The sequence below is a fragment of the Furipterus horrens genome, unplaced genomic scaffold, assembly GCF_987537825.1.
Source record: "Furipterus horrens unplaced genomic scaffold, mFurHor1.1.pri manual_scaffold_7, whole genome shotgun sequence".
In the NCBI taxonomy this organism is placed as follows: Eukaryota; Metazoa; Chordata; class Mammalia; order Chiroptera; family Furipteridae; genus Furipterus; species Furipterus horrens.
In genome coordinates, this window is record NW_028327177.1 from 38,575,362 (window position 1) to 38,602,661 (window position 27,300).

At 36.8% G+C, this 27,300-nt stretch overlaps 1 protein-coding gene across 1 annotated transcript in view; it reads left to right on the top strand.

The window, feature by feature from the left end:
* The first annotated feature begins 3,181 nt into the window (after positions 1 to 3,181).
* The window catches only part of PPP1R42 (protein phosphatase 1 regulatory subunit 42), a 36,103-nt gene continuing 11,984 nt past the window's right edge, over positions 3,182 to 27,300 (top strand). Inside the window, exons 1-5 of the mRNA XM_090284896.1 lie at positions 3,182 to 3,185; positions 4,037 to 4,137; positions 10,424 to 10,590; positions 11,506 to 11,644; positions 15,204 to 15,320. Coding sequence (XP_090141022.1) covers positions 3,182 to 3,185; positions 4,037 to 4,137; positions 10,424 to 10,590; positions 11,506 to 11,644; positions 15,204 to 15,320 — 528 coding nt within the window. The remainder of the gene's footprint in view (positions 3,186 to 4,036; positions 4,138 to 10,423; positions 10,591 to 11,505; positions 11,645 to 15,203; positions 15,321 to 27,300) is intronic.

The window sequence follows — 27,300 nt, forward strand, 5'->3', positions numbered from 1 at the left end:
CCCCACTTTAGGGTCTTTCATACAGATGCAATCAAGGTGTTGGTCAGGGAAGAGGTTTCATCTGAAAGTTCAACTGGGGATAGATCAACTTCCAAGCTTAAACAGTAGTTTTTGGCGTTTAGTTTATTGTGGGACTGAGGCTCTCAGTTCCTCACTACGTGTTGGCTAAAGATCATCATCAGTTCCTTGCCATGTGGGGTTCTCCTAAATGACAGCTTGCTCTATCAACAAGTGCAAGCTAAAAATGCAATAGAGTCTGCTAGCCAGACATAACTCACAGTCTTTTGTAACCTAATTACAGAAATGGTAGCTTGTCAACCTTTTCTTATTCTATTGCTTCGGACAAGTCACTAGGTCCAGCCCAAACTCAGGGGGAAGTGATTACACAAGATCATGAATACCAGGAGCTGAGATCATTCAGATAATTTTATAAGTCTGCCTACCATACTCACTAATATTTTATCAATCTATAAGGTCAACACAAAAATTGGAGTTAACTCCCATAAAAGTTAATTTCTCTATATACAGTTATGTAATTTTATACATATCTAGGGCCCTTAAATTGTTGGTTTCTCAATGAAAGTAACTAACCATTGAAGTGCTTGCTTAGTACTCTAGAACGTGAAGAACTAAGAACTAAAATAAAATAAAATAAAAAGACATATAGAACGATTTTTGAAATAAATAGAGTGTTTCTGTCTAAAGTTACCTGGAAAATCTAGTGGAGACTTTTTTAAATGTGCTTTTTAACAGGATTCTTCCAAGACTGCCTTTTAAAATGATTCTCAAGACTTTTTTTTTTTTTTACAAATACAAATTTCCCAACATCTGTCAAAGTATAACTCTTAGAATACTTTACACTGCACTTACAAATGTGGCACTGAAAACAAGTATTTCTTGTAGTCTGCCAAATTTCTGCCACATTGGAAAATACACAGATGATTATTTAACACTGCTTGCCACTAGACAGGAATTATATTCCACATTTAAAAATATCTTATTCATTGATTAATTTTAGAGAGAGAAGGTCACACAGAGTGAGAAAGAAACATCTATTTATTGTTCCACTTATTCATGCATAAATTGGTTGCTCCTTGTATGTGCCCTGATTGGGGATTGAACCTTCAACCTTGGCATATGGGGACGGCACTCCAACCAACTGAGCAACTCATCCAGGGCTATATTTCACATCTTAATGAGAAAATACTTTCTCTTAACTTGCTGCATTAAAAAATATTGAGTAATTCAACCATTTTAAACTACTTTATTTTATTTTATTCTCACTTGAGGACATCCTTATTGATTATAGAAAGAGGGGAATGGAGGGAGAGAGAGAGGGAGAGAAACATCCATGTGAAAGAGAAACATCGATTGGCTGCTTCTCGCAAGTTCTCCAACCTACAACCTCGGCATGCACCCTAACCGGGAATCGAACCCATGACCTTCTGCTTTGTGAGACATTGCCCAACCAGCTGAGCCACACTGGTCAGGGCCATTTTAAACTATTTTAAAAACCAGCAGTCACAAATAGATTTTTCAATGCCACAAAGAGCAGAATCCAAAACTGGATTTTCAGAATGTAACTTTATCATTTTGTAAAACCCTGATTACTAAAATAAGAGAAATAAGCAGTTATAACCCCACCACCAAGAAATAGCCACTATTAAATATTTTGGTATTGAAATATATAGCTATAGGCATGGGTATAGATTTATATAGATCCACATCTAAGTCTATACTATTAGACATAGATGTATTTTACATTTAAATGTGTGTATAATTTTACCATAAATGAGATCATACTCCTTTTTATAATGATATATGAAATTGTTATAAAACAAAGCTTAATGGAGCAACTGATTTTCAGTAAGGCATTGTTAAACATGTTTCTAGCAAAGTAATGTTAGAAGCAGGTTAAGTGAGTGCTAAACGCAGCAACAAGACAGCCCCGCATACATTGCTAAAGCTGAATGACCTATAACCATGTAAAAAGGCCATATGGTTTGTGCCATAGTGGTTTAGCCACATTATTTTGATCTTTCTTTTACTTCTTCATATATTTCTATAGCTTTTTATCCTGTTAGGTAACTTTCTCCTTTAACTCTTTTCCCAGTGTCTGAATCTAAATTATTAGTTTCTGAATCACCAAGTTATTCTTCATTCTCAGAATAAATCTCACTTCTGATAAATCTTCATTTGACATCTTAACCAGCTTTACTCCTCTCTTCCACTTAAAGTAGTTGGCATAGTAACAAATTGCTACATTGTTCTTTTTCCTACTTTCTCCCTCACTACTATTTGTGGCTTCCTGGGTTCAATGATTAGTTCTATTCTTGAAACTATTAAACCTATCTCGCCTCACAATTACATGTGTAAACCAAATTCATCCAGTTCCCCTCAAGTTATTGATATTTGCCACCTCTCCTCTATTAACACCTGGGAATTATCCTCAACTTCTCCTTCCCTTTATCCTATACGATCTATCTCTTAAATCATGCTTCAGGATGCCCCCTAAATTCCTTGCCACTTTCTTTACCTTCACACTAATCCAGGCCAAAACTGTCTACAACTGGATTTTTAGCAACAATGTCCTGAATGGGGTTAGGGTCCATACATCCCCATCCCCTTGTCCCTCTTTCTAGGCTACTCTTACTTTAAGAGTCGGTGAGTTATAAGGAATAAGGACTTGAGCTTGAAATCAGGAGCCCAAGGATAAATTCCCTCTCTACCACCCCAGATGTGACCTTCAGCATATTTCTTTACTATCTCTAAGCCTGGGAGTTTCCTTATCTGCAAAATGGCAAGTTAGGCTGTCCAATGGGCTCTAAGATGCCTTATAACTTTAACAATCTTCTGCTCTCACCCTTCTTTTCTCAAGGAACAGCAACGACAACTTTTCCAGAGTGCCCTCGCTCCCTAAGATCATAGCTCTTTTCCAGCTTTCACTGTCCCTTACATCCTGATTGCTCACTTTACCATATCCCTAATGAGTCCCAGTCTCCACTGTAAATGTTAGTTGCTTGTTCTACTGTGTTTCTTCTCCTTCATTTGTAAATTATTATTTTAACAAACCCTTATGGAGTGACTGCTAATCTACAAAGAGCACTTTGCCAGGTCCTGGGAATATCAAGGTAAAAGACATAATCCTTGCCCTTAAAGAATTTACCATTTTATTAAGGATATGGGTAAGTATCAAACACACAGCAGTGTGGTAAAGTGCTGTGCTAAAGAATTTAACATACCCTAGTTATCTGGGGGCAGAAGGCAGCATTACTTATCAAGACCCAGTACCTAGTATGGCTTCAGAAAGGATGTGCTCATTCCAAATGAGACCTTCAATCTTTTTTAATTTTTAAATTGATTCATTGGTTGATTCTTGCCCTGACCTGGGATCCAACCGAAACCTTGGCGTATGGGGACAACGCTCTAACCAACCAAACTACTCGGCCAGTCCTTCAATCTTAAAAGGGAAAACAAGAATAAAGGAGAAAGGAAAGTGTGTCCTACTGCTGCCTTGAGTGGAGAGAGGAGGATGAGGATAGTTAGGACAGGGCGTATTGGGCCAAGCGCCAGATTGGAATACCGGAGTATAGAGGGCAAGAGGCAAGCAATGAGGCTGGTCCTGATGAATGGACTGGAATGTCAACCTAAGAAATTTGGATTTTATCTGAGGAAAGGGTGCAGTATGCGCTGAATTTGGATTGATGCTATTTGTTTCCTAGTCTGTTGTTGGGAAAAGGTGGTCAGTTTGATGGCATTGAAACGTTCAAACCGATGGCAAGGAAAATCCAGCAGGGGGAAATGATAGCTCGACAAAAATGGTTCCGGCAGGCAGTTTGGGACCACTAAAAACGCCACTGTGACCCGCTGCCTTACGGCCTCGTCAAGCTAACTACCCTCACTCACACCGGTCCGAGGCGCCACCCTGCAGCCTCAACGTCATAGAGAACAGCCCCCACCCCCCCCCTCCACCGGCCACAGGGGCGGGCCTTCCAGAGACCTCGCGAGATCTCTCCCTGCCTTGCAAACGGTTCAGGAGCATTTGGTCGCCTGGCAACTGCAGGTGGGCGGCTGAGGAACTTGGCACAAACGAAACTTACCAAACCTGAGTTTCTAACCCGGCTCATCCCGCGACCGGTGAGGTGCAAACAGGGAAGAAGCGGGGGGGACCAAGGAAACCCTACAGGAGGTTTCTCAAACTTGCCTGCCAGTAAGACTTTCCTGGGGCACTTGTTAAAATGCAGATCCCTGAGCCTTATCTCTAGGCATCTAGAATTTTTGAAACAGTCTGGAAGTCTGTATTTTAAACAAATGGCTATAATCAGGCAAGATTAGGAAACAGCTCTAGAGGAGGGAGACATGGGTGGACGGGTGGCCGCGGAGCTGAGGGAGTGGGATCTGTGGGTGCAGATAGATCCAGCCTGAAAAGCGGAAAGTCAGCCCTGACCCATAGCTCAGTTGGCTAGAGCCCCTTGGACCCTCATAGGCCAAGGTTGCGACTGGACCTCCGGTCAGGGCACATGCAAAAATCAACCAATGAATACATAAATAAGAACAACAAATTCAAATTTCTTTTCTCTCTCTCTCCCTTCCTCACTCCCTCCCTGCCCCCACCACTCCTCCTCTCTCTTTCTAAAATCAATAAATTAAAAAAGAAAGAGAGAGAGAGAGAGGAATGAAGGAAGGGAAGAGAAAAGAAAAGGAGAAAGTCTGAGAGCCTCAGCAATGCAGAGCATCTGGAGCCACTGAGCTTGAGCCTAGCTAAGGGAAATACACAAATTGAGTTTGAAATGTCCACTGCATCTAACTAGTAGGAGCCCCAAGGTGATGAGAGCCAAGAGGTCCCCCAATGTTTATTCCCGAGCTCTTGTAAAGCAGCTCCAAGCTGTCCCCCACTCGCGATCTGTAGAGAGAGATATCCTAGCAAATGGAGCCCCAAGATAACATATCTAGTAGGGAAAAAATATGAAAAAGCAGTTTCTCAAACTTTAGAAAATAATGAACCTCTTTGAAAAGAAAACCAGGAACACCCCACAAGTGTTGACATAATTATTTTATTATAATGTTCTGAAATGTATCCAAATCCAAACTAGGTTCAGTTTAAACTCCTGGTGCTTATAATTTCTCTAAAACAAACTACAATACCAATGAAGTTTAAATTATTATATGAAGTTTAACGTATTATATTCACAAGATAAATGGCGGTGTCTTGGTGAAACTGAATTCTTTTTTGTGGATCTGACTGCTACAATGCAGGTTCTTTCGATTTAAGAGTCTCTATTACTGTATGTTGTGGGTTGATACAATTTTCTTCTTTTCCACATTCAAGCCCCTGGAAGGTTTTCCTATAGTTTGCTGAGGAGGTCCATTGGCCTTCCCTTAGTTTAATAAATAAGTAATTTGACTTTTTCCTTTTCTAATAATCTGAGAGAATTAAATATATTTCTATACAAACACCAATTAGTGCAGTGGACCTACAGACAAAATCCAGTTACAGCATAGTAATTCATGAGGATTCAGATGATCCAAAATGTTAGAAAGCAGAACCTGAAGCAAAAATTCTGTAATACCACGTTTTGGGGATTGTTATCTCAGAGAAGCAGTGGGGAGGGGCGGTGGCGGTGGGGTGAGGGAGATGGAGAGAGAACAAATATAAGAGTATGTAACCCATTAGACTACAACATGTTTTCGGGGGAGGGAGCTGGGTGGAGGTGGGAATAAATCATTTGTGGCTCTGGTCCCCCATTGGTCAAATTTACCCCCATAGGGTATCACACATTTCATAGTTCAGGGTAGCTCCTGCATAGCCAGTTGTACAGCAGTCTCCTGCCTCAGCTGTAAGGGAGAAACCCTGGCATGTATAACCACTTTAAGACTTGCATTTCATCCCTGTTATCTGTATAAAAAAGATATTTGAAATTTTCAGAAAAAGTTCTGAAATTTTTAAACAGTAGCCAAAGAAACCATATTTTTAATATGTGCAACCCTGAAGTGGCCATCACTAGCTTAAAACCCTACAAAAACTCTTGCAAATGTGCTAAGATGACATATAGATATACAAGAACTGTAAGAGCAGCATTGTAAAAGCAAAAAGATCAAAACACCCAAAGACCTATTATCAGAATAAATTTCTTACAATGGAATATTATACAGCAGTGCAAATACTCTAGAGCTACACACATCAACTCTGATGAGCATAACAAACAAAATTTTAAGCAAAGAAGAAAACTAATCACATATGAAAAACAATACTATATGTTGTTTGGGTATTCATACATAAGTAGTAAAAGTATAAAGACATGAAGAAGGATATCTAAATTTATGATAAACTCCAAATTTAAAAGCATGGAGAGGGAGAAAGGTATAGAAGGGTTTCAAATGTATTTGTAATGTTTTATATTTGAAAGATTTTATTTATTTATTTTTAGAGAGAGGGGAAGGGAGAAAGAGAGAGGGAGAGAAACATCTATATGCAAGAGATACATTGATTGGTTGCCTCCTGCACGCCCCACTACGCCCCCAGGAATTGAACTGGGGACCAGTCAGTTTGCAGGCCAGTGCTCAATCCACTGAGCCACACCAGCCAGGGCCTAATGTTTTATATTTTAAATTGACCCATGGGTCCATGGTGTTTTTCTTTATACTTTTATGATGATATATTTTATGAAGTATTTCAAGCAAGATTTTTAAAAGTTATCTTTGCTTAATTAGAAACTTTGTTCAGAATATTAGTGTTGTGTTTGAAATTTGATCTGTAAACAATAATCTTTCATGCCCAGAATACCACACAAATTGAGGTGTTTGGTTGGTGAAATCCCAGACACATTGGAATAATAATGCTCAATTTTAAAGTGTATTTTTGCTTACATTTTTGACAAGAGAATATAAAGCACAACTGGGGTAGGTATCACTTAAATAGCTATACTTCATAGATGATTGAAAAAAATGGGTTATTTCAAATTATGGACCACATATGCATATCTTACATACAGTAATATTTGATTAATAGCATGATCCTCTTATTTAACAGCCCTAATATATTTTAGACAAAATGGTGAAGTGAACAGTGTTCACCTCATCTGTGAACAAAACAGTAGAAAATAATGAAGATCACACACATTTATTGATCTATATACCGGGCACTGGGTAGAACATGCTATACATGATTAGCTCATGTAATCTTCACACTCTCCCTTGGGTACTGTCCTAATTTTATAAGAAACTGAGATAACATGCCCAAGATTACCTAACTAGTGAGCAGTGGAGCAAAAATTTGAAACTAGGCAGTCTTGATTGAGAAATACTGTATTATGTTACTTCTGTAGTTGTAGTAACATAAAACTTGAAGGCCAGCCCCATTTTCAGGTATTTTACACCATTGTTATATGTATATATTCAAGGTTTTCACACCACCTTTATGATTTGGGGATTTAGTAACTATGATCACCACAGATACTATGGGAAAAAGCCATGAGACATGATCTCATTCTTACATCCCACTAGATTGGGCCTTAGTTTCTTCACATGAGAACATTAGATAATATAATATTCCTTTTTAATTTTTTTTATTTTAGAGAGACAGAAACATCAATTTGTTGTTCCACTTATTTATGACTCCATTGGTTGATTATTGTATGTGCCCCGACCAGGGTTCAAACCTACAACCTTGGCATATTGGGATGACACTCTAACCAACCTAGCTACCCGGCCAGGGCTAGATAATATTCCTTGAGATCCTTTTCTGTTCCAAGAGAGAAAAATAATATTTTAACAGATGCCCACAATAAAAATTCAGTAGAGAGAGGAAAAGACTTAAAAGTAAATGATCCTTGTGTTTTAATTAATTTTGTATTTTAAAATTTTTAATAAAAAGAGTCAGGTCTATAAACTTAGAAAAATACCCAAATGCTCCTAAAATGCCCATGAACTAGCTAATCAAATAGTTTTATATAAGGAAACTAAAAAGTCAAAATGACTTATCCTAAATTGCTATATACGTACTATTCATTTTTTCTTTAATTTTTAGAAAACTGGGCATAAACCAATACCTAAACCTGCTTCTTGGGATGGCATCAGAACAGACAGAGCTATTGCTGAGAGTTTGATTTACAGAGAAGTCATGGTTCGACTGACCTTGGATCTAATTGCCAAAAACAGCAACCTTAAATCCAGAAAAGAAGAAACCACTTTACAATATCTGAAGAAAATAACACATATAAATTTTTCAGACAGAAATATAGATGCAATTGTAAGAGCTCTTAAATTATTTTTTTTTTATATCATTAACAATGTAAAGTTTAGAAATTAGTGCCAGGGCATACCTTCTTATTAACTATATTTTGATTATATTGATTAACTGTATTTTCATTAGCTTTATATTGTGTTATCATTTAAGTTCCTGCTTGTGACATTAAACTTACTAGAATTGTTTCTGTAAATATATACTATTATAAAATTCTCCATGCACTGCAAAAGTCATTTTTTGCGTTTCAATTGCATTTTTACCTTTCTTGAAATAATAAAGCATATTATCCAGAAAATGTTGAATATTTTCTTCCATCTTCACTATTAAAATGACTATACAAAAATTCCCCAATTTTGATAAGTTTTTTTAAATGAATGCTGATATGACAGCTGTCATAGTACAATCTAACAAAATTGTTTTGAATTAAGTTAAAGACAACTAAGTGCTACTAGAGCCATCTTACAGAAAAAAACAAATGAACTTCTCGGCCAACCCAACAGATTTGAAAATATATATTGGAAAATAATTTCAAAGATAATTATTCATGTATAATTCTAGAACCTTGGAATATGAATTTCTAACATATCAAAACATTAAGAATTAACTATGTGAGTAACATATTTCAAAACTTTAACAGGGAAATATTTTTTTGTACATAATGTAATGTTTATGTAAGTGTAGATTATACTCTCAGTTATATCAGACAAGATTGTTTACTTGGATATACTCTGAAACTATATTTTCTCTGAGTTAAGCCAATTCTTGGCTTTAATTTGGAAAACTTTAAGAGCAGCAAAAGGCCATTGTAGGCCACTTGTATTGGTATCCAATGTCTATAATAAAATGTTGAAGACTATAGATGAGAGGAAACTTTTTGGAAATGTATAAGCTACATGAGGGGAGGGATCATGTCTATTTTGTTCACATCACTAAATTCCTCATCCAGTGCTGTGCCTGACTCTTATTATGTGCTTAATAAATATTTATTGTATGGATGAATAAAAAAACATCAAAGTCCCAGGCAAAATTGTCTATTAAGACAAAGTTTTTTTTTCTCAGAAACCCTATCCAGCTTCCAGTCACAATAATCTCTTTCCAGTTTTCTGGTGGTCCTTCTCCTACGGATCCAATTGCCTGAACCTCATGTTTCTCTTTTGTTGCCCCAAACTCTTCATCTCATCACACAGGCTGCTTTCTCCAGAGCTTCCCTGTAAATTTCTTTGGCCCCCTCACAATCAATACTCCTTCAGTGTAGATGACTTTTGTTCGGAGGAAAGCAAACTGGTGTAAAGGAATTTACACTGAGATAAGAGTAATTTGTAAACTTAAAGTTCCCAAGATGTGTTAGTATTTTAAAAAGTCTTATTTAGTGAAGGCTGAGATGTTTTTGAGCAAAATTTCACTCTATCTCTTGCCTCTTTAGTTTAGGCCGACTCTACCAGCACATAAGAAATGAAAGCCTTTTAAAATAGTTTTAATTTATTTTTCTTTTCTCAAAATAATTGGTGTTCATCTGTATAAAATGCATATAAAAAGAAAGAAATTGACTTGTAATTCTATCATGCAGTGAAAACCACTATTAACATTTAGGTAATGTTCTTCCAGTGATTTTTCTAGGCATATATGCATATAATTTTACAATAGTGGGTCATTGAACGTACTGTTCTCATTTTATTATGACATCTATAAGATATTACTAAAGAAACTAAATGATATTTAATGGTTATATGGTATTCTCTTTAATACCATTATCATAGTTTCTTTAATTAACCCTTTGTTCTTAAATATCTAGATGACTTCTAGTTTTCAGTATTATAAATCACAATAGTTTACTTACAATCTTACAGAAAAACTAAGAAGATCTGATTTGTAATGTCAAAACAATAATTTGTTAAATGCTTCAACTTCCAAATCAACCTAATTGCTTCCAAGAAACACTGCTTGCACTGGAAAATTCTTTCTTAACAAATACAATTTTATTGATATAGTTACAGAATGCTAAAACCTAATACTAATTTTGTAATTATTCTAGTTCTGTTTTGACTGTGCTAAGAATAAAGAAATACTGTTCTCTTATATTGACATTAATGAAAATTGTAGAATGATTAAGTGATAAGCTTTCTTAAAAACAAAACTTCAGAAGAAATTAAGTATAACCTGTTTTTGTTTTCCTTTTAGGAAGACATCTCTGTTTGTAAAAATCTTAGTGTTTTATATTTGTATGATAATCGTATTAGTCAAATAGCTAACTTGAATTTTGCCACAAACCTTACTCACCTGTACCTGCAAAACAATTGTATTTCGTGTATAGAGAACCTCAAGTCATTAAAGAAACTGGAAAAACTGTAAGTGCTTTATTTAAATAATGTAGTTGTCATCATTACAGTAATATTTTTTGCATGCAGGTATTTCCATTACCTACAGTTTTGTGGAACAGGTCACAATTTTTATTCTCTTTTAGTATTATCAGTACAAAATAAATTGTTTACAATGTAATACCAGACAATCTGTGTTTTGTTAAGCTTAGTATACTTTTTTATTTTTTATTTTTTATTTTTTTTTATGGACTCCGTCTATTCTTAGTATACTTTTCTTTTGCAGGAAGCTGAGTTGTCCTAAGGGCTTATAGGAATACCTAAAACAGCTTTATGGAGGCAGAAATGGTGAAAAAAGTTTCCATGGAACTCAAATGAGTTCTGTGTCTTTCAGAATCACACAGCTCAAAAGGGCAGGGTCATAGAATTGATAATGTTGATACAGATTTGATTGTTAAAAGGTATTTACTGTGCCTTTAATGATTTTAATTAAACAATGAAGACTGGTGGATCCAGTTTCCCCAGACTGAAAGAACTGTCAGTGCTTCTCAAAAAGTAGGCCAGGGATCTTAGAATGGGGAGATAGGAGTAGAGTGGGAAATACTGGGTTCCTAAAATAGCAGCCAAATCAGAATCCCTGGGGATTAGCCCCAGAAATCTTCATGTTTGAACCTACAATTTAGTCGATTCTTCTGCACCCTACATATGAGACGCATAGACAGATAGTTTAATAAGGACTATTTCAATTCTCTCACTTAAAAAAAGGTAAACTTACTTCCTAGACTAAATTATACGTAAGAATCACATAGATAAATCTTTTGATTCAATGTAAAGAGAGCATTACGTATAATTTTTACACAGTTCAATTATTTTATTATGTTTTTATGTTTCTAGACCATGATGTTTACAGATTGTCTATTTAAAATTATGTCTAATATTTTGTAGGTATCTGGGAGGCAATTACATTGCAGTCATAGAAGGTTTAGAAGGATTAGAAGGACTAAGAGAGCTTCATGTTGAGAGTCAGAGGCTACCCCTTGGAGAAAAGCTTCTGTTTGATCCAAGAACTCTTCATTCCCTGGCAGTAAGACCATATTTGAGTATTCTAACAAAGCATGTAGAGATTAACTGTTATAATGGAACAGGAAGCGGGGAAGGATTATTTGGACATTGTACATAGTCTGAATAATTATAAGCCAACTGAGAGTTTATTTGAGGGCTAAAACTAATTTTTCCCACATAATTCCTCAGAGACTCGGCAAAGTGGAGATAACATCTGCTTCTAGGGCTACTGGAAGGATCAAAAGAAGGATGTTAAAAGGTTATGTAAAGTATGAAGTTCTAACAGATGTTAATTCACTCATAATTTTGACCTTGGTGATTATCATGACACAAAAAGCCTATGGAAACAGGAGTGCACATTAGGCCAATTTTAAACAACCTAGAGAATGATTACAAGTCATTTTTTTCGCTGGATTCTGATTTGATTGTAGGTTGTGCTTCATATATAGCTGTGACTCATCAGAAGCAGATAAGTCTGTCAGCTGACATCACACAGAGGTGTCACAGCGAACTGAGAAGACAGAGGGCGCTATGGAGGCTTTTGTTAATCCTCAAAGCAGGATCTGTTAAAGATACGCTACCTTCATTCTGGGCTAGGGTCAGAAATAAGAGCACGATTATTGTATTTACAGATGTTGTTGGCTTTATTTTAGAAGACCCAGAAATGAAGGACAGAATAAGGTTTCTGAACCAAACATATAACAATTAAAAGAGAGTGCTTTAAATTGGAAAAGAAAGAAGTGACTTAGTTTATATCCTACCCCTTCTATCCTCTTCACAGAATCAACTGTGTCTCAGCTCAACGTCAACTGATCCAAATAGATTGACCCCACTGTAGGGACGGCTAGTTTTACCACAAAACACCACTGAAAATATTTTTGCTTACACAATTTTTGCATAGTTTCAAGCAGGTTCTGAAATTCTAAATATAAGGCATAATTTTTAAAGCTGCGTGTCAAGTCTTAAGAAGTGTCAGGAAGTATCATCTCTATGTAGCTGTGTGTGGGTGGGCAGACTCCATCTCGGTAGAGATCCCTGGGCCTTAGATTTTAAGATGGCTTTGATTTAATGCTGCTCTATTGTACATTTATGTCCTCATTAAGCGCTGATGTTGAAATTCTTGTTAATTTGCTAATTATTATTCTAAGTGCTTCGGAACATATGGATTGTCAAGAGAAAACTATACAGATAAAAATACACAACAGATATTCTTTATTTATTTTTAAGTATATTTTGTTGATTATGTTGTTACAATAGTTCCATTTTTTTTCCGCTTTGCTCCCCTCCGCCCAGTACCACTCTTCCCTCCAGCAATCCCACCCCCCTTAGTTCATGTCCATGGGGCGTGCATATAAGTTCTTTGGCTTCACCCTTTCCTATATTATTCTTAACTTCCCCCTGTCTATTTTGTACCAATCGATTATGCTTCTTAATCCCTGCACCATATCCCATTTCTCCCCCTCCCTTCTCCCAGCTGATAACTCTCCAAATGATCCTCATACCTATGATTCTGTTCCTATTCTGGTTTGCTTAGTTGGATTTTGTTTTTATTTTTTAGATTCAGTTTTTGATAGTTGTGAGTTTGTTGTCATTTTAATGTTCATAGTTTTGATCTTCTTTTTCTTAAGTAAGTGCCTTCGACATTTCATATAGTAATGGCTTGGTGATGATGAACTCCTTTAGCTTTACCTTGTCTGGAAAGCACTTCATCTGCCCTTCCGTTCCAAATGATAGCCTTGCTGGATAGAGTAGTTCTGGTTGCAGGCTGCCTTTCATCACATTGAATACTGCTTGCCAGTCCTTTCCTGCCTGCAGAGTGTCCTTTGAGAAATCCGCTAATAGTCCTATAGGCACCCCCTTTAGGCAACTCTCTGCCTCTCCCTTGCTGCTCCCAGGACTCTGTCTTTATCTTTCACCTTTGGCATCTCAATCATGATGCATCCTGTTGTGGTCCCCTCTGGGTCCAGCTTGCCCAGGACACTCTGTGTTTCCTGGACCTGTATGTCCATCTGCTTCATAAAATTTGGGAAGTTTTCCTCAGTTTTTTCAATTCTTGCTTCCTCATTCTGTACTGGTTGACTGTTTTTTTCTTCTTTATGTTCCAAATCATTGATTTGAACCCCGGTTTCCTTCCCTTCACCATTGGTTTTGTGTGGATTTTCCTTCGTTTCACTTAGCATAGCCTTCACTTCTTCTCCTATGCGTTTGCCATACTCAAGCATATCTGTCAAGCCTGTGAACATCTTTAGCACCAGTGTTTTGAATTCTGCGTCTGTTAGGTTGTTTATCTCCTCATCTGTTAGGTTGGCTATCTTCTCATCGCTTAGTTCTCCCACTGGAACCTTTATCCATTCCCCCTTTTGGGCCATACTTCTCTGTCTCCTCATTCTGACAGGCTCCTGTGTTTGTTAGCCTCTGTGTCCCAGGTAGAGCTGTCACTCCTGTTATGTTGTAAGGGACAGAGCCTTAGGGATTCGTCAGTACAGGGCGACCTGTTTCAACACGTTGTGGTGCTGTATGTAGGGGAGGGGTCTGAGAGGGAACAATACCACCTGCTCAGCACTCGCCCCTTTTCCAGGCACCTCTCCCATTTCCACACCGGACTGGCACCCCTCTAGCCGCTGCTCTGGCTGTGGTTCCCAGAGTGGGTGGGTCTGCGGATGTTCTAGAACAGTGGGGGCCCTTCAAACAAGCTGACTCTGCTGAGAGACGGGCAGTTTCTTCCTCCACCCCAGCCCCCAGTGGTCTGCACAGTCAGAGGCAGTCAGGCTTGATTTTCCCCGGTGCTGGTACAGTGAGCTGTGAGATCTGGTGAGGAGCTGAGAACACTCCCAAGGTGTCCCTCTTGACTTTAAAATGTGTGATTACGCTTTCTGCCAGCCTTCCACTGCTGCCGCTGTTGCCATCACTACACCATGTCCTCTCTGCCTGGCTCCGCCCCTCCTACCTGTCTGGATGAGTATTTCTTCTTTATTATATATTTGTTTGCTGGACTTCCACGCAGGTTGATTTGCTGGAACTTCTGGTTGTTTCTAGTTTTGAAGTATTTGTATTCTTTCTTAGTTGTAGAGGGAGACACAGTGTGTCTGTCTATGCCTCCATCTTGGCCAGAAGTCTTTCCTCAGATATTCTTTAATTCTTGGTCACTGTTTTCTATTTAGAAAAACAAAGACAAAAACAATTTCTTCTTATGTAAGAACAAATTTTAGTGACCTTTAACACAAAATTATAATTTGCTTAAAATGAAGTATATTTTCTACATTGTTATCATTTGTTAATTGGGTCATTTTCTTTCTTCCTTTGCTTGTGATCCTTAGCTTCTTTTTTCTATAAATTTTTCTTATATTTTGATCAGACTTATGACAAATAGTAAATTATATCACAATTACTATAATTCTAAACATTCCATCTGAAAAAAAAAATGACATAGAAACAGATCTCCATGGGTTTTTATTTTCTTGTCCAAAAAGCAAAACAGCCTGATCTAATAAATCTTAAATTTTCCAGATTAGGATTTCTGGTTCCTATATATAGGAATAAATAGGCTATTTACTAATGCTAATCTAATTATTTTCTTACAGAAACCCCTCTCTATATTGAACATCAGCAATAATAATATTGATGACATAGGAGACTTAGAAATACTGGAGAATCTTAAGCAGCTCACAGCAGTTGACAACCAACTTCTGCATGTGAAGGTACTGTAAAGAAAAACTAATTTTTAAATATTGACATGAAATTGTGATTGAAATAACTATAAAATATATTACTTTTTAAACTTCTGGATTTATTCTAAAACTAGCTAATGAATCTCTACCTCTTAATGTATTCATTTGCACAATTCTGCCCCCTTACCTAGTTTGTCTTCTATACCCAATGCCTCCATCCTTCACCAACAGAAAAAAAAGATGTTTCTCTGAGAATAAGTCATGATTTTTATTTTCCATCTAATGTTTTCCTCTAAAGCCTAGATTTCTTGCCCCTTACCTCTGATCTCCAAATGAATGAATTTCTAGTAACTTTAACTAGACCTGAACTCTCTCCTGGCTACTTCTTCTTGGGGAGGCACCTGGATGTTGAACTTATTTCAATCTGCACTAGCTATATTCATGTCATGTTATATCATGTCATGCCATATTCATTCAATTATTCATTCATCAATTATGTATTGGTCATCTACAGATTTGTCAGGCACTGTACTACTCTGTGTAGAACAGAGGAAAGAAGGATACAATCCCAGACTCAAAAAACCCATAGGCAACAAGTAATGAGACTATAATGTGATTCTGTTTTCATAAGTCCTGTGGTAGCAATAACTCAGCCTGGAATAAGAAAGACTGCCTAGAACTGAGCCATCTGTGAACTGAGCCATTGCCATGACTTCACAGTTTCTGGCTTGGTAATGAGGTGGGCTGTGGTATAATGCCTTCATACAGAACCATAGATGAAAGAATGGGCTTATATTTCCTCCATAAACTGTACTCTTGTTTTCAAAATTACTTCCCAACAGCTTTCTGCTGACCCTAAAATTCAAACCTATTACCTGGCACATCCCATAACTACTATAAGGAGTGGATTACTATGAAAATAAGTATTAATGCCTTCTACTATAAAGGAATTCCTCAAAATATCCAACATGCCATTGAATAATCACAGTAGGTATTTAAACCAATAAGAAAAGGATGACTCAGTTGTTTCAACTTACAATGTGAATGATGCAAGGAGTTTGTGGGATAAAGTCTGCAACGAAAAATATTTTAAATTATAGAGAGCTCTTCTAAATTTTTTAAATTGGGCATTTTGTAGTCACCAGAATTATTTAGTTTTCCTATGATTTTACAGTATTTTTATCAATAATATAATTTTGTGATAGATGGGTAGTCTTATAGCAGATATATTATATATGTGATCCTACTCCAGATGACAGAGCCTGGAGTTTAAGTCTTTGATTAAGTAGAGAAGACCTAAGCTGTGCTCAGTGTTCCACATTCACCCCTTTGGAAATGGGAACAGAATGGCCAACCACAGAAGCTCACCTTGCCTGGGAAGAGAGAATGGTGGAGAATTCCACTCTCCCAAATCAGCATCAATCTTAAGTATAGGATAAGTATTTTCCCTAAATGTTTTGTAAGCCCAGGTTCTAAGCACAATGCTTGGCAAGTAAATGTTCAGTAATAAGTGGTAAATATATGAATATATCTTGAAAAATCTAGCTAGTTGTTAATTATCATAATTACCAAGGTTCATTTCAGTTATTGTCATTACTTTTAACGTCTTATTCTACTATACTTTTAACTCTGAACAGAAAAGCAGAGTTTGATGTCAGGATTAAAATACTAGCCTCCAAACAATCCCAAAGGAAGTTTTTCTGAGGACCAAGCTATTCTGCCTACAATGGTTATTCTTAGGCCATGTTAATAATTCATAACCAGTATAAATTTGTAACCAAAATAAATGTCTTCATTACTGCTAATTATTCAGTCTAACGATCAATGTCTAAGTAACCAAATCTTTATTATTAAGAGTTAACTCTATCTGAGCTTCCCTATGTAGCTTTTCCTGAACCACCTCATTAAATTAATCGATCCAAAAATATTTGTTATATTATGTGTGCCAGGCACTGTTCTAGGCACTTGGAGAAACATGTTCTAGGCACTGGAGAGACATGATAAATAAGACAAAATCTCTGTCCTCAAGGAGCTTACATTACAGTGAGACAGGGGAGGGGAACAGTCAGGAAAAGATAAGCAGTGAAGACTGTGAAAGGTGCTCTGAAGGAATTAAGTAGGATGATATAATGGAACAATCCAGTTATCAGAAAGGCTTCTGAGCAAATGATATTTATGCTGAGATCTAAAGGATGAAAAAGAAGAAATCTGTGCAAAAAGCTACAGAAAGAACATGCCAGGCACAGGGAACAAAAGATGAGTCTAAAGAAAGCTTAAAGTGTCTAAGGAACAAAAAAAGAGGCCAGTTTACTGTAATAGCAACCCCAGTGCCTAGCTCAGTTTCTGAAATGTTGTAGGTGCTCAGTAGGTAATTACTGAATAAATAAAGCCAACAGTACAACATGATATTAGAAAGGAAGGTATGGGAGCCATATCATAAAGGTCCTTTTAGGAGTAGGATGAGAAGATGGTTGCTTGGAGATGAAAAGGAGTGAATGGATTGCAGGTAAGTTTTTAGGTTGAACCCACAGAACTTGCTCAGGAGTAGGATGTGTAAAAATAATGAAAAGAGAAGAACCAGGGATGACTCCTAGCTTTTTGTGTGAGGATCTTGGGAGAGAGTGGTAGCCTTTACAAGTTGGGAGATACAGGGAAGGAATAAAATAATTCCTTGTATTGAAATATTGATTGGACAGTGAAATGGATATGTCACGTAGGCATTTGGAATTCAAAGAGGTAAGACTGGAAAGTTTGGGAGTCAATAGCACTTATATGATATTTAGAACCATGCAACTGGGTAAAAGAAAGTAGAGATAATAAATGAGGCCAAGATCAAGTACAGAAATACTCCAATATTTAGAGATCATTTAGATGAGAAGGCACCAGGAGTGAATGATGTAAGAGAAGACAGGAAAAAAAAGGAACTTCAAGCAAACGGGAAAGGCCACTTGCACTGAATGCTGTTGAGTGGTAGACATGACATTGGATTGAACAACAATCAGACTATGTCTAGTCAAGTATCATGTATTATGCATGTTTCAGAATAGAGTGGCTTGGCAAGGGTTTGCATTGTTTTTCTTTTACCTAAAGCCACATAAAGATATAAGAAACTTATTTTCTTGTTATGGTTTGAAAAACCATATTCATGAAATATTTCCCCATACCTGAAATTTCAGTATATAAAATAAAAACAAAGAGAAGGGAAAATTAAAAGACTATGTGGATATAGTACCTTAAAAACAAAGTTACAGGGGACCGGTTTAATTTGTGAAGAAGTTGAACGAGTGGTTCAAAAATCACAGCAGAGGGCAATGCTGAAAATGCAGATTTAATGAAAGACAATACGAACATGTTCGAGGCCGTATGTTTTCCTCCTTCTTATACAAACAAACCAGGCTTTACTCCCAAAACTCTTCCTGTGTGGCTTAAAAGCCTTGGGTAAGAGATTAAAGAAATCCTCTCTAGGTAAACTGACCAGCCCAAGAGAAAACATCTCACAGTTCAGACATTTAGGGGTTCCACAGGGAAAATACCAGTAGCATACCCAATTGCTCTATAGTGAGACCAACCAGTAAGTAAGACTGTCCTTCACACAGAGCTCTCATTTACATTTATGAAAAACAGTTATCTCAGGATCAATAGACATCTGAAAGCTTCTAAAATCAAAGAAAGAAAGAAACAAAAAGAACTCTGAAGAAACAGATAATATGGAAACAGAGAAAACAAAAACTTGAACAAATTCCACTATAATTAATTTCTTAAGAGAAATAAAAAGAATTCTACACAGAATTTTTAAACAGAAATCTTTTTTTTAAAAAGGGAACATTAAGTGAATGAGAGGACTTAGAAATTTAAAATAGAATTAAGTTAAATATTCAACATAAAGCTTCAATGATAAAACTGGGTAAGTCTCCCAGAAAGAACAAAAAGAGAAAGAATGTAAAACAAGCAAGTAAAAAAAACAGAGAATTAATTCAGGATATCCAATATATAACTACTAAGAATACAAGAATCAGGAAATAGGGAAATAAAATTAAACATAACATAATGGGCCATGATATATTAACAAAGACAAGAAACATCATCCCCCTCAAAAAACAGTAAATTAGACAAAATATGTGAAACAACTTTTTCAGACATTGTGCAAGACAGTGATCCCTAGGAGAAAGAAAACAAACAAGGTGAGCTCTCTAATTATCCCAGCTTTCTGCCTGAACGCACTTTCCAGACTACAGTCCAGGGAGGGAAATAGCAAACAAGGGCCATGAAAATGTAAATCATAACTGAAGAAAAGTCAGTCAAGAAAAAACATCCAGAAATGACATAGAGGATGGAATTAGAAGACAGGCTTTTAAAAAGCTATTCTAAATATGCTCTAGAATTTAAAGAAAGCGTGAACACAAACAAAAGATAAGTGGAAGATATAGAAAAGGTAAATTCTGGAGCTGAAAAGTATATCTAAAATTAAAATTAGTGTGATGGGATTAAAAGATTAGATGTTGCAAAAGAAAAGATCAGAGAACTCAAAGACATAGCATTCAAATTATTGAAACTGAGGTGCAGAAAAAATAAATAAATAAAAAATGAGCAGAGCCTCAACAGCTTGTGGAATCTTACAAGCATTAAAACATGTATGTAAATGAAGTCCTAGGAGTAGTAGGGACAATGATAGGAACTGAATGTTTGTGTCCCTCCAAAATTTATAGGTTGAAGCCTAATCCCCAATGTGATATTTGGAGGAGGAACACTGGGGAGATAATTAGGTTACCAGGATCCTTATCAGAAGAGAACAAGACTAGAGCTCTGTCTCTCTGTCAGCCATGTGAGGGATACAATGAGAAGATAGGTATCTGTAAACCAGGGAGAGTGCTCCCACCACACCACAATATCTACCAGCACTTTGATCTTGGACTTCCCAGTCTCCAGAACTGTAAGAAATAAATGTTTGTCTTTTAAGCCACCCAGTCTATGGCATTCTCTTATGGTAGCCCAAACTGACTAAGACAAGGGCAGAAAACATTTTTGAATAAATGACCTCGAGGTACCCGGGGTAGTCAAAACATTCTTGAAAAAAAAACAAAGACACACTTTCCTATTTCAAAACTTACTACAAATCTACAGCAACCAAGACACTGGTACTATCACAAATAAAGACATAAAGATCAATGGAATGAGACTGGGAATTGAGAAATAAACCCTCACATTAGTCAAAGAAGGTTCCTACTTCGCAGATTTTCACATCGTGAGGGAGCCTAGAACGTAATACCCATGATAAGTGAGAGAATACTGTACTACAATTAAAAGAATAATAAAGGAATGTTGTAAAGAACATTATGTCAATAAACTTGACAGCTTAGATAAAACATTCCTTGAAAGACACAAATTACCAAAACTGACATAAGAAATAGAAATTCTAAATAGCTCTGTAGCTATTAAATAAATCATATTTATAAAAGCCTTTCCACAAAAGATCTCCAAGCCCAGATGGCTTCATGGATGCATTCTATCACCCACTTAAGGAAGAAATTATAACAATTCTACACAAACTCCTTCAGAAAACAGATAAACAGGGACTAGTTCTCAACTCATGTTACCAGGTTAGCCTTATCCCATCCCCAACAATATACAAGAAATGAGTAAAATAAAACAATATCCCTAGCCCCCACTGAGTAATTCAGTTGGTTAGTGTGTTGTCTCCACATGCCAACATTGCGGGTTCGATCCCTGGTCAGGGCACATAAAAGAAGCAACCAATGAATGCATAAATAAGTGGAACAATAAATCAATGTTTTTCACTCTCTCTCTCCCTTACCCTCTCTCTGTAGAATCAATAAATGTAATGTTTTAAAAAACAATATCCCTCATGAACATAGACCCACAAGTCCCTACCAAAATATTAGCAAATAAAATCCAACAATATATAAAAGATAATCACAATGACCAAGAAAGATTTATCCTAGGAATGAATGACTCGGTTTGATATTCAAAAACCAATGTAACTCATCAAAAAATACTAATAAAGGAGAAAAATTATGTCATCAATAGGTGAACAAAATGCACTTTTAAAAACTCAACACCTATTATTAATTTTAAAAACCTTTCAGTAAACTATAACTAGAAAGGAACTTAACCTGATAATCATCATTCATACAAAATCTACAGATAACATCATATTTAATGATGAAAGACTGAGTACTTTCCCCCATAAGACTTGGAATAAATCAAGAATGTGTACTCTATAGTAGAAGCCTTAACAAGTGCAATAAGGCAAGAAAATGAAATAAACAACACTCAGTTTGGGAAGAAGTAAAACTGTCTTTATCTGAAAACTACATGATTGAGTATATACAAAATCATAAGAAGTCTACAAAAAGCTATTAAACTTAAGAGTAAATTTAGTAATGCCATAGGATATAGGGTCAATATGCAAAAATCAATGCTCACATAATAGCAGTCAATAACTGGAACTCACATTTATTGCTGAAGAAATTTTAAACAGCACAACCTCTTTATAAAGTTAAATATGCAGTTACCATATGATTCAGCAATCACATATAGTGTATGCAAATCTTTATAGTAACTTTATTTGTAATTTTGGAAACAACCAAATTTCCCTCAAATAGGAAATGGATAAACAAACTGTATTCTATACAATGGAATATCACTCAGCAATAAGAAGCAATGAATTACTGATGCACACAATATCATGAACAAATTTAGCAAAACATTATACTAGCAAAATAAGCCAGACAAACAGAAGTATATACTATATGACTCCATTTATATGAAACTCTTAAAAAATAAAAAGAAATTTATATAGTAACAGCAGATCTATGATTGCTAGATGGGAGGCTGACTGGAAAGGGCCATGAATGAATCTTTTGGAATGATGAAAATGTTCTGTCTTGATTATTGTGGTTGTAATATGGATGTATATGGTTTAGTCATTTAAATGGATATATTTTTTTGTATATAAATTATAACTCACGGTTACTTTGAAGATAATATTAGAAGAATTTTCAGAGCCAAAGAAACCGAGTTTCCTGATTCAAACTCTTTCCCAAATGCCAGCTCAATAGATGAAAACTGACCCTCACCCAGGTCCACCCTTAAAAGTTTTAGGACACTAGGAATAAAGAGCTCCTAAAGGCTTCTACCAAGAAAAAGAGGATACAAAAGTCAGGAATCAAAATGGAATCAGGATTATCAGATTTTTCAATCTGGAAAACAGTGGAATAATGTCTTCAAATTTTCAAAGTAGAAATATTCTTGAAATAGAATTATACACTTAGTCAATTTTTAAAAAATAATTTGTTTATTTGTTTGTTTATTTATTTATTTATTTTTAGAGAAGAGGGGAGGAGAAAGAGAGGGAGAGAAACATCACTGTGTGGTTGCCTCTCAGCCACATCCCCAACCAGGGACCTGATGTGCAACCTAGTCATGTGCCCTGACTGGGAATTGAACCAGTGACACTTGATTCACAGGCCAATGCTCAATCCACTGAGCCACACCAGCCAGGGTTTCACACTTAGTCAGTTTTAAAATTTTTAAACATGTAAGCTCTCAATAAAATTTATACCCTACATGCACTTCCTCAGGCAGCTCTTAGAAAATGTGCTCCTCCTAAACAGGAGAGAAAACCAGGAAAAGGAAAAACATGGCATCTAGGAAATAGGAAAAAGACTAAGAACATTTCAAGAATGAATTTGAAGGGAATTTGAAGTGAAGAATTTTCCTGGGTCAGCATCTACCAGCCCAGGTTGCAGTAGACTGAGTTGGTGATAAATACATAGAAAACTAAGCAAATAATAACTAACCAATTTTTAACTCTAGAGAAAATACGAAGCAGTCAAAGTATATTATGTGGTTTAGCATTGAGTAATATTTAAGTGAGCTTAAGAATAGTGAATATTAATCTGATTAACAATTTTAGTAAGACTGTTGACAAAATGGGGGAAGTATAGGGTTTATAGTAGTACTTATGAGAATTAAACCATCATCTACCATAGAAGGAATTCAGTAGATAAATATCTAAGATTTAAAAATCAATAGATAGCAATTGTTATTTAGCATTGTGGAGGTAAATGTGTATGGAAATAGCTGAAAAAGTTGAAAGTGGTTTTGTTATAAGCCCTACTCTTTAAGCTTTATTATAAACCCTATGGTCTTATTTGATTTTTTTAACTGCATTGTTGCTTTGCTTTTTAAGAAGCTAATTTAAAAAAGAATAATTGGTTAGTAAGGAATAACTGGTTGATATAATTCTGTTATCGTATATCGCCATATCCCCCGTTAGTCTGAGAGCCTTTAAGAGCAAGGAATTTTTGTTGACTTCAGGCTTTCCTAGAGCTCAGCCCTGTGCCTGGTACATAGGAAGCACCTACTGCAAATTTATAGAATGAATGAATATAGGAACAGTGAAAAATATTCAACTCTCTGGGGAAGGAATGCAAACCATCCAGCAAGTTCCAGAGGTTTACATATGCCAAAAGTTGCTTTTCCCTCCCATTTGAGAAGATATCCAGGGAGTGAGGATGAAATCTCAAGTTCTTTTACTTCCGGCAAGAAGACACAACAATTAAACATGCCTAGACACAGCTTCTTAGAAGTCTGAATGTAGACTTGCCTGGGGTTCACTTGAAATGTGATTTTGTGGTCCATTTTACATTATCCTCTGAAGGCTTACTCAAAGGACATGCTTTAGATTAGCATCAAAATATTAACTTGTTTCTCTGTATGTATTCCTGGGGTCAGATCTCCATTTTGGGGCTTTAATTTTTCCATTATTTATGCCCATTGATTGAAGTTGCCCAGAAGCTGCTGACATCAAACCCCGAGCCATGGAGAGAAAGCTCAACATGCCATCCATAATAAGGTCACTGACATCCATCCTAAGAGACTTCAGCAACAGACAGCTTTGTGCCATGGGGGAAAAGAAGTGGACATCATTAGAGAATCCTCACAAAACCACTATAATTATCCAAGGTTTTTAGCATTGGAGCAGCTGCTTTGATATGAACAACCATAGGTTCCTCAAATGCACCTACAGAAAATACATGAAATAAGATAATAATGAAAAAATAATGGTTAAATAACTTTGAATCTTCCAATCAAGATTCTGGTTTGAGTAGTGGGGAAGATATTTAAGAAAAATTAAAAGGGACACCAATAACAAGAAAAAGTACTGCTGTGGCAACTGAAATCCTGCAGCTCTGTGGATGGGATAAGAAAAGGAAAAGGAAAGAGAGAAATGGGTCACTGGGAAACAAAGACCTTCCCAAACAATGTCCATGCCCCAGCCTAGAGCTGCAAGGAGGTGGCTACTTTAGAGACAGAGGCACAGTATAAGGACCTGGAAAAAGTTGGGTGGCCAAGTGGCTTCTGTCCTTCCTGCTGTGTTGGATTGCATTCCCTTTCCTCTCACTTCCACATCTGCCAAGAACAACTTCCCCCAAGATCCTCTAACCCTACCCTTATCTCTCCTACTCCTTAGTCCAAAGCTGATTCTAGGCAGGGACTTGGGGCAGTGGACGGAGAAGTGAGGATAGTGAAGGAATAGAGAAGGAAATGAAAGAAGAGAAGATAAATTCTGTCTTTTTCTCTCCGTGTATGTAGTCCCTCTAAGCAAATTTTTCAAAAACAGTTCCTTTATCATTCCTGTTCTCCTTCTAACCTCAGGTCTATTCATTTATGTATTCATTCGTTTCTTCTTACCTATCCATTCAAAACACCTACCATCTGGCAACACTTGCTAGGCAACTGGGGAGACAATAGTGAGCAAAAATAAATACATTCCCTGGCCTTGAAGAGCTCTCAGCATTGAGGGGAAGAGAAACATTAAACATATAACTGCAAAAACAAATGTAAGACTGCGCCTGTCAAAAGTAGTACAAAGTAGAAGTATGTGGCTCCGAGAGGCTATCATAGAGGGATTTGCCTTAGTTAGGAGGCTCAGTGACAGCTTCCCTTAGGAAAGGATTGTTGAGCTGTTCTCTTAGAGAAGAAAAGTGTTTATCAGGTAAACAGGATAGCATGTGCAAAGGCCCTGAGACAAGTGAGAGCATAGTAAAAATGAGGAACAGGAAGCAGAGAGAGTAAAGATGAACCGTAGTGCAAAAAAATTGGTGGATAGAAGTTGCATAGGTCATGATAGAGAGGTTTGTCTTTACCCTAAGAGCCCTACTCTAAAGGTGTTTAAGCCAGGGATGAGGTAATCATAAATAAGCAGTTTGAAAAGATCAGCATGGATACAGTGTAGAGAATAGATGGGAAGAGGTGAACTAGTTAGGAAGTGAGAGATGGTGAAAACGTGAATAGAGTTGGGATGAAAATAAAGTGAATGAACAGACTGGAGAGCTGTTCAGGAAGTAAAGTGGATGGGACTTGGTGGTGATATAAGGAAAGAGGGAGAAGTCAAGAATCAGGTTTTGCCTTGCCCAGTGGAAAATAGGAAACTCAAGAGTCAGGCTGGGGGAAGAGGGAGAAGATCATGAGTTTTGGTTAAATTTGAGGTGCCTTTAAAATATTCCATAATATCAGGTAGATAATTGGATATATAAGGTCAAAGCTCAGTGGACAGTAGAATGTGGGATTCTTCAGAAAACTGGTAAAGTGGTCACTGAAACTGCCATCATATATGACACTGCCTAGATATAGGAGAAGTGTGATGAAATAAATGCTCACTGAGGCATTCCACAAAATCTGCTTCTTCTCAAGTATAGATAACCATTCCTTCCTTGGTGTAATGGATATTTTACTATTGTCATCAACGTGGACGTCCCTTTCTTTTTGGAAAGTGTCTGCATATGAGTGAAGAATATAGTAGGTTGAAAGAGAACCACATTATTTTGAATTCAAATAGATTTCTATGCTGATAACAAAAAAAAAGAATAATATTGTGGGTTATCAGAGAAAAACACTTTTCTAGCCATGATTTTATATATGTTCTGCTGTGAGAGAAAAAAGAACAAAAAACACTGAAAAGAATGAATGTAGATTACAGAAAAGGAAGAAAGTAAATTGATCCCTGATGGTCTGCTGCAGGGACACCTGCTCCTGTTCCTACTTCCCAGATGGAGCACTAGTGCTTGGGAAACATGATCATGCATTATGGGGAAGTTTTATAACATCACACCCCACAGACTTCGGGCATTTTCCTCTATTAAGTAGGTTGTTTTATGCCCTATTCAGGTAGCAGTCCGTCAGGTATAGGACTGTTCTTTATGAGATGTATTCTGTTCTCAAAAGCAACTTTTGGAAAACAGCCTGTTTATATGTTAGGGATTGCTATGGTCAGTGGTTTGTTATTTGTGGGGTCAGAGATTCATGCAAGATCCAGGGAACCTGAAGAATGTGAAATCACAAAGCCATAAAGGGGAGCGGTCAATAGGGTAAGTGCTCCAAAGAACTGGGACTGAGAAAGTCTGAGATTGGCAAGATGATAAGGTGATAAGTAATAAGGTTAGAAATGCCTGTTAAGAAGCCCCAGGATGCGGCAATACCAAGTGACTGAGGAAGCAGAGGCAGTGGCCTAGACCCTTACAACTCCAAATGTGGTCCTACAACCAGAGCATCAGCCTCAGAAATGCAGAAGCTCAGCTTCTGCCCCAGATGTAAACAATTAGAACCTGCATTTAAATGAGATCCCTAGGTGATTCTTAGCACATAAAGTTTTGGGAGCACTGGTGCAGACTACCCTTCCAGAAGTGTAGTGATGGTAGGTAAGAGACAGGATAAACACCAGAGGAAAGGGAGAGATTGGAAGTGGAAATGCAAGAGAAAGAAGATCCTAAGAGGAGGAGGCTGTGGAAGAGAGCAAGGGCTGGAGAGAACCAATTAATCTGGGAAAAGAGGGGGACTCTTTCTTGGCTGAGAAAAATGGGAAAGAGGAAAGAAGTGTTAGACCAAAGGCAGATAAATGAGAAAATGCTGTGGACGAATGAGCCAGTTTTCCCCAATAAAAGTGGTGGCAAAGTCAAGCCCTGAGGAAGAGGAGATAGAGAGGTTA